Source organism: Apium graveolens, chromosome 5 (genome assembly GCF_009905375.1).
Source record: "Apium graveolens cultivar Ventura chromosome 5, ASM990537v1, whole genome shotgun sequence".
In the NCBI taxonomy this organism is placed as follows: Eukaryota; Viridiplantae; Streptophyta; class Magnoliopsida; order Apiales; family Apiaceae; genus Apium; species Apium graveolens.
In genome coordinates this window covers 249,930,652-249,939,176 of record NC_133651.1, presented here as the reverse complement: position 1 = coordinate 249,939,176, position 8,525 = coordinate 249,930,652, and the positions used below count along the sequence as shown (strand labels likewise).

Sequence of the window (8,525 nt, the reverse complement as noted above, 5' to 3'; positions counted from 1 at the left end):
ATTTATAAATTATTTAGGGTATTTAGATAAATTTAATTAGAAGTTGACGAAGTATTTGATAAATAACAAGTTTTAAGAAAAAATATTTTGTTATAATATTGAAATTTTAATATACAAAATAAAATAAAAAATAAAAATTTATCGTTAGAAAGGAGAGGATTACAATTGTCTGGATGTTTGTTCTGATATTTGTAAAACATGAAACAGGACTGAAATGAGAAAGTACCACATCTTTAACATTCACTTTTTAGCGTTTCAAGGGCTAAATACGAGCGTTTGTCATTTTTCCCAAACAGTCAGGTAAAAGTCCAAATGTCATTTCCGCCCATTTAAGCACTTTCGCATTGTAGCCAAACATACACATTGTAACACAATGAATAATCATCTTGACAGATTTAGAGTGTAACAGAGTGAATGAAAATCTGACACAGAGGTGATTTAGTATTACAACTAAAAATATGGTTTACTGCCAGTCTATACTGCTATACCCAATCAATTATAGCAAGGAAGACAGAAATTTCTTGACATTTACAACCACCTAACTACAAGAATACCTAACCCATATCACGTACACTACAAGAATGTTTTGAGAAGCAAAATATTTTAGAACCTATCCAACTGGATGAGAACGCAACTTGTTGGCAACATACAACAAGTGGCTAATGTTTGTTGATGGATAATTTTGCAGTAACTTGATATTAGAAGTAAAGTCACCAGCAAGTAAACGCCTCCGCACAAGAATGAGCATTGCACAGCAAACACGAAGCAAAGTCTCCTGCAATTCCCAGGGCATATTATAGTTTTATATCAGCTTGCTTGTAGTACTTCTGCCATCAAAATACAAGTATAAGAGCTATACAAATGCTTATGGAATTTAATTGTATGCATTTATTAATTGTTTATAATTTTTATTTCTCCACATTTACTATAAATTTCTTTCAATTCTATTCACTTTAAAACTTTCAAGCTTATACGTTTGAGATTCAATTAAAGCCAACCTAGTTTGGGACAAAAGCAGCTATCTGAATTCTCAATGAAAGACAGACAGGACAGTTAACAGCTGATTTTCTATCAAGGCGGCCCTACAATAATACGTCCTGTTACAATTTATGTACTACTTCAGCTGATGATTTCCACAGCAGTGAGCTACCTAGCATTCTCGACATTTTACTATTACCATGAGAAAAATATGAATTTATCCGGACTATATCACAGATTATGAATCTTATAATCAAGAGAGCATAACATTCAATAGATGTACTTGATAAATAATCAAATACAACTCAATAGGTAGAAGGAGAGATGGATTTTTTACTCACCTGCGGACCTTCAGGATCACTCAAGAGTGTATCCCAAATGTGAAGACTGTCCGCAAAAGTGAATTCTTGGGTCAGTAGGAGAGTAATCCATCTGAATGCATAGAACTGGGGATTTACCTGCCATATTAATAAAATCAGAATCAGAATCAGGAAACACCATAATGTTATCACTTATAAAACCCACAACATATAGGACTGGAGGATCACGGAAGAGGATATTGGTCATAGATCTGGTTTAATTTTTCGCATGCTATAGCAGCTATCGTAACAGGAATAAAATGGTTGTGGAAGAAATTGGTCAAAAATACGGTGCAACTCTTGTTTTAGAAGTTAGTATCTGAGCAACGAGAAACTTCAAAACTGTAAGGAGTGGAGACAAGTGTTTCTTACTTTAGTTGTGACCTCAAGATGACGCCATAGTTCTTCATCATGTTCTTTCAGAAGCTGAGATAACTTTGTAATCGTCGATCGTATCCCCACCACGCTATTGTCAAGCTGCTGACAGAAATTGTCGCGGAACCCACTTATCAGTTCCACAAAACAAAAGAATGTGTCTGCTTCCGCGGAGGTCTGCACAAGTTTGAAAAAAAAAATCTGGTAAACATATAATTTAAAAAGATGCAAACTTATTATAATAAAAAATTTAATTTTCAAACTTACTATTAAGAATATTTCTATATAATTTTTGCGATATTTTATTATAATAAAAACACAATAGATCGTCAAGAAACCTCTGTATATTCATGACTGAAAAAGTAGATATTTAATTTATAAATATTTTAAATATAAATTATACCTCTTTTAAAAATAATCGAACAAGAAAAATACTTTATCTCTAATTGCATAAGCAACCAAGTTGGATTACATGATTTACGTAGCACCTCACCTCTAAAATTTTAACTTATAATTATCTTCTACTCTAGCTAAATAAAAGTTAGCTCTTTTTGGTATCTAAAAATCTCACTCATCAGCAAAATTATATAGACAAATAAATGATTTAATTTTATCATCTAAAATATAAATTATTGATTACGGATTCGTACAACAAAATTTAAGGTCATTTTTCTCATTGTTCTCTATCTCGAAGAATTTGGGAGGACAAGTACAGTAGATACTGATTTTATTGTATGAGTAATTTTTGTACTTGATAAAAAAAAATAAACACATGCATTCTTTAATCTTATTTTTATATTTAAAATGTATTTCAATGATTATAATAACAATAATTTTGGAACTACAAATTGCAAGATGAACCGTTGAGAACACAAATTATACTATTACATTAAATACACTCAAAATGTAGACTTATTGTAGTAGAGGTGTTTTTGTACTCGATAAAAAAAATTAGTATTTCTTTTATTTGATATTTTCAAAACTAAACTTTCTTTTAACAATCATACAAATAATAGTTTCATGTAAAAGAAATGGGATAGGGCTCAATGAGGTATCATCAAGTAAAATAAATTATATAAAATTAGATAAAATAAATTTATATATTTATGAAAATTACATTCAAAAGATTTTATAATCTTATTTTAATAAACAATAAATTACTAAATCAATTATACATATTTATATTTTTAATAAATTTTAAAATTAAGACTTTAAAAAAATTAACGTGAGATTGTTGCATATCTAATAATTCCATTCCATTGAATATATTGTAGGATAATTTCATGTATCATCGAAAATATTGTATGACTGATCGAAAATATTATATGCTAGAGTTTTAAGTATGTTGGAGATTAAAAAATATGCTATTCCAAATATACTAATATGATATATTAATATAGCTCTATTAATATAAATATATTTGTATGTATTTTAAAAGTGTGATATTAAATATCGATAAATATTTAAAATTAATTTTATATATGACAAAGAATTCCTGTGTGCGAAGCACATACTATATTACTAGTAATTTAAAAAGATACAATCCTCATTCCTATAAACATACCAAGTTCATCAACAAAACTTTTTTCAACTTGATGGCCATTGACCAACCCAGACCAAACACTAATAAACGAAGAGTTAAAGAGGCAATCTTGCAAATTATTGTTCAAACATTATACATCAGAACTTAAGAAGCCTAGTTTGTGATGGCTCCACTATAACTCTGAAAATGCTCTTAATGAATCTATCAGAATATAATCCGCGTATATTCTACCCTGAGAGCTAGTGAGCTACAATATGATTTCAGACTATTTACGGAAATGATAGCCAGTGATGAAAGTGCCCATACTTGAAGAGTCCAACATACAGAAGCTATCATGAAGAGTAACTTCAACTTCAATATTAACAGTAATATATAGTTATACACATACATATATAACTTTAAATGCACAAATAACACATGAACATGCATATAAAGTATTTAATCAAATTAAATATTAAACAAACTAACAAGAAAACTTGACTAGTAAACAGTTGTGAAATGGATTCAGACAAACTCAAAAACAGGGTACACAAATTGTTCCATGCTATAAAAAGAAAATTTGAGAACAGGCATGGGCCAAGCCCAAGCATGTAAAATAGACAAGTGCTATTTGGAATTAAATTTATGTAACATTGTTGAACCTAATTACCTAAAGCATCAAGAGATGTCATGTCACTTACTGCATTTTCCTCGATAGGGTCGTTTCTGAACACATAAAACAAGGGTGCTAGTACTTCATTCATTCCTTGGACATATCTTATACCAGGATTTAACTTGGCAAATATGATCAATATACTTCGCAGTGCCTCCTGGAAGTAAGATAAGTATCAGAACAGATTGTTCATTTAAACATTGGTTTAATAAATACATAACTAGGCTTGCCTGATTAGATTTTGCAAACGGTGTGTCTCCAGAGAAAAAATGAAGGTCAGGATGAGTACGCATCACATCCCGGTCAATCTGTTCAATGATCTCAGTGTCCTACAAAGCAATGATTTAATTCAGTTTAGACAGCTTCTATCGCCTAGGAATATCTGACAATAGTACAAACAGCTAATTTGCAATTTAATAGGTATGATCTATTTTCCCATATGTGATACTGCACAGCTTAGACAAATAGCAGTTGGCACTCTACACCAAACATAATAAATAGTATACAGGTGAAACATTGACTATACCAACACACTGAGGATTAGGCAAGAAGTTTATGATTAGAGTGTAAGAAATACCTACATGGGAGATCCACACAATCTACTTAGCAGCATCAAGTTTTTATGTGCCCAAAAGAAGCGACTGTAATTGAGCTACTGAAACTAAGGTGGCATAATTTTTATTTAATACTACCTACATAGATTTCTTTCAGTATAAATTTGGATCATTAGGTTTTCGGTGATCATCTTGTCAATTTCACCAGCCAACTAGACACTAGAGTATCTGGTCCAAATTATGAATCATATTTAGCAGGTAATCAGAATAGAGGAACGGATACCCAGGATGTAAATCTACTCGGTCTAGTATGTACCCAGATGGAATCATTTTCAACTCTTTTAGAAAATTTAGAAACTAGAACTGTCGGTGAGATTTTCCTGAATATTGCAAAGATATTAGTATTAATGAAGTTGATATTAATTGCTTAAAAACAATTTAATATCCCTACCAAAAGTTCCCCAAAGATATTAGTATTAATGAAGCTGATATTAATTGCTTAAAAAGAATTTAATACCCCTACCAAAAGGTCCCCACTATCTGGATGCTACTTCTCCCAAAGAAAAAGTCTAAATTCCCAGATCTTGTTAAAATATATAGACAGTGATGAAAACCAATAAAATGTCACTTCTTAAGTTTTGTAGTTCTGCACCGCCGATATCTGAGGCTACATGAGGGGTAAGATGATACCTGGAAGAACTTGTTCCAGGCACTTGTTGTCCCAAGGCTTAGAGGGTGCTCGTCATGAGTAATTTTTGATCTCGAGAGTAAGCCTTTGCCTTCACTACTTGGTTCATCGTAGTCTACACTGATAGAGTTATCCTTCTTCCTTGCAATTTCTGACTGACTAGCCATAAAACGTTCAGATACCAACAAATAACACAGTAATGCATTATTTAATTACATTAGATTGAATTTAGTCTCAAGTGTCAATCCGAAAAAGATACCGAACTTACTACAAATGAAAATAAATTTTGCAGCCAGGAAAAGAAGTTGTCTTACTAGGAAAACAACACCACCACCATTTATCATGTACAACAGAAGACATCATATGATATTGGCTGTAATATCCCTAGGTCCAATAGATAAACACTTCTATTACATAAATAGTATATTAACTTGTATTTTAATAGCAAGCCAGAGCATTGTAAAGTGAGCACTTAGACATGAAAACTGAAAAATAAAAATGTTTCAAAAGGGTATTAATAGATTGGGAACAGCAGTCCCATTGGTCACCATGAACAACAAAATCACTTTAAGTCCAATTCCACAGTATTTAAATATAGTTCCATATTATATCATAAACTACCTGTAGATCACGACCAACCAAATAGATGTGTGATTAACGAAGCGAAACTTACAGGATTCATCAAAAGTTCATCTTTGAAATTTTTGTACTGGGACCTCTTCTTGGCCAATTCTGAAGGCCAAAGCCCCCGATCATTAGGGAGATACCCCAATAGTAACTGTAACAACTTATATATCAGCAAGTTGCAAACAGTGAAAATTATACTCAAAGTTAAAACACAGCTAAATAGTGTAAAATGTATGTTATTCAATTTCCAATTTTTTTAAAATGCAATTGAACTATGCCTCAACATAAGTATACTAATATCAAAATAGTTAAAGCACAAAGGATAGAATACCTTCCACACAGTACTTCGGACACCGGCACCATCTGGTATACCCTGTGATGCTAGTCTCCGCAACTCACTGAGACTGATAAGCTTGTTTGAAATCTACATTTAGTACAAACAAATTTATCAATGATAAGGGAAAAAGAAATATAAGAATGAAAAAAAATTATTGCACTAATTGAGAAACAGAAATTCTCTATTTCCAACTTCTAGATATGATGCGCCTTTTAATCATCAGTTACATCCTATTCTTACTGCTTATACAAACTACAGGATTGTAAGTTTGATTAAATGGTTTCCATGTATTTTCTCATCAAAATCAATTCAAACTCAAACAACATACTCCTTACTTTCTTCATTAAGCTCTCTTCCTAATATCAGATATAAGTAAAAAAAACATTGACAACGAAAAACGAGAATAAAAAGAAAATTACGACTTTAAGCGTATCCAATTGTTTGAATCAGTGAAAGAGCATAAGATTTCCATAAATACACCATTATATTAGTTAAAGCCTTAGAGGTCCATCGTCACTGAGTAATCAGTCTTGTCCTCATGACCAACATAAAACATATCTAGTAATATATACTAAGAGATGAATCTACGACGGATTTTACACTAAATAAACCTTCGGCATTTTGAAAATACAAGTTTGCCTCTACAATCAATTTCAAAGCTCATATTCAAAACTAGAAAGGAAAGTAGAACTCAATTGTCCAACTCCAACAAAGTCTATCAGAGCAAGTCCGATGCAATGCTAATGTATCGCCTTTATACAACCCCTTTGAAGTTGCATTTTTTAGCATTTGATACCGAATTATAGAATGGAACCAAAGTAACCAACTTTAGCAATGCATTGGACTTGTTCTAAACTAGAAGAACATCAATATCCGAAAACTGGAATAAAGTGTGAATTTCAATTCATTCGTGCTAGTTTATACACTAGAGTTCTTTGCACTATTCGTTAACTAAAATATTATAAACAATTCCTCACACAATTCAAAATCAGGTAACAAAGGCATCGAAGAACTGAGAGAGAGAGAGAGAGAGGAGAGAGACACAGAGAGAGACAGAGATACAGGAGAGAGAGAGAGAGAGAGATAGAGAGAGAGAGACAGAGACAGGGAGACGGGAAAGAGAGAGAGAGAGAGAGAGAGAGAGAGAGAGAGAGAGAGAGAGAGAGAGAGAGAGAGAGAGAGAGAGAGAGGTAATAAACCTCCTGCAAAAGCAAGGCCTGTTTGGAAACATCTTCGAGAGTGGAAGAAGTGGGAGAAGGCGTCCCATTAAAATCATGATAAACACTACTAGTACTACTAACACCATCACGCAATGGATCTCTAATCTCAACCTTAACAGGCTCCGGAGGTTTAATCGCCGGCACCACAACAGGTTTCCGGTCAGGGACGGCGGGGACGGAGGAAGAAGGCGGAGGAGAAGGATTACGTGGGGGTGGGGGAGTGGTGGACCAGAGCGAACTGTTGAGCCAATCGGGGACTTGCTTTTTCACCATTGTTGAATTTAAGATCTCAAGGAGAGAATTGATTACTCTCCTATATGATTGGGGGAAGAGAGGAGGGTTTTAAATATATAATAATTATGATTATAAATAAAAAAGATTGGGAGGAGAAAATAAATGAATTGGGATTTGTGTTTTAGTGATGACTGATCACTGATGGAGTGATGAGAGTGGGGGTGTTTTTCATTTTTCCTTTCACGAAGCCCGGAGGTTTCTTCTCATCCTTGTCGATCATTCTATAAAATTCTGATTTCTGATTTTTTTACATTTCTATTGACTTTCGTAGTATGCATGGGTTCTCGTTAATAGTTTAAATTTTTATTTATCCCGTTATATTATAATTTTAAAATATTTATATAATTATACAATAATAATAAATTATAAAAAAATAATAGGAAAACATGTGATTGTAGTTTAGTAGGATAAATACACTATATCTAGTAGTTTAACTGATATATAAGGCTATTTTTTTAATAATAAGATAAGTTGTGCTTGTAGTTTAGTTGGATAAGTAAAGTATGTGTGTAGTAGTTTAATAATTTAGTAAATTAGCGGATATATAATACTATTTATTTATTTTTTAATAACCAAAATTAGAGAATAACCGTTGAACCATATTATACCACATTCCGGTTATTACACTACGCCATAAATTGGATTCTGCAACCCCAAGAAACCGTTACTAAGGGCTAAAAAACCGTTGCTACGGGTGCAAAAAACGCTATTGCAACGCTTTTTTGGGGTTTCAATTTTAGCCGTTGGGAAAGAACTTTATTACAAACTCGACACACCCTATTGCAACCCATGCTTATCTGTTATAGAAATATTTTATTACAACACCAACCAAAGTTACAATAGGACTTGACCAATGTTACAACAGGGTTTGAGCTATCAGTATAATATTGTGGGCCCC

At 32.5% G+C, this 8,525-nt stretch overlaps 1 protein-coding gene across 3 annotated transcripts; it reads right to left on the bottom strand.

Moving 5' to 3' along the window:
• Positions 1–411: 411 nt before the first annotated feature.
• LOC141725043 (uncharacterized) lies at positions 412–7,843 on the bottom strand. 3 transcript variants are annotated; one of them, XM_074527417.1, is made up of 10 exons: positions 7,313–7,843; positions 6,108–6,200; positions 5,823–5,927; positions 5,418–5,533; positions 5,152–5,308; positions 4,138–4,236; positions 3,936–4,064; positions 1,710–1,889; positions 1,320–1,436; positions 412–775 (listed from the first exon to the last, which is right to left on the bottom strand). In XM_074527417.1, exons 1-10 carry the CDS (start codon positions 7,604–7,606, stop codon positions 611–613), a joined length of 1,455 nt encoding a protein of 484 aa, XP_074383518.1. In that variant the 5' UTR covers positions 7,607–7,843; the 3' UTR covers positions 412–610. The 3 variants fall into 3 exon arrangements, with proteins under 3 accessions (XP_074383518.1, XP_074383519.1, XP_074383520.1); XM_074527419.1 differs by having other exon boundaries at positions 692–827; XM_074527418.1 differs by lacking the exon at positions 5,418–5,533 and having other exon boundaries at positions 5,152–5,304.
• Between the last annotated feature and the right edge of the window lie 682 nt (positions 7,844–8,525).

Bases quoted from the DNA above. Each gene is read 5' to 3' on its own strand.
- LOC141725043 (XM_074527417.1), bottom strand. From the start codon at position 7,606: ATGGTGAAAAAGCAAGTCCCCGATTGGCTCAACAGTTCGCTCTGGTCC. The intron at 4,065-4,137 runs GCAAGCCTAGTT...TCTTACTTCCAG, and splicing joins CGTTTGCAAAATCTAATCAG to GAGGCACTGCGAAGTATATT. The intron at 776-1,319 runs GTGAGTAAAAAA...TGGGAATTGCAG, and splicing joins GTGATCCTGAAGGTCCGCAG to GAGACTTTGCTTCGTGTTTG.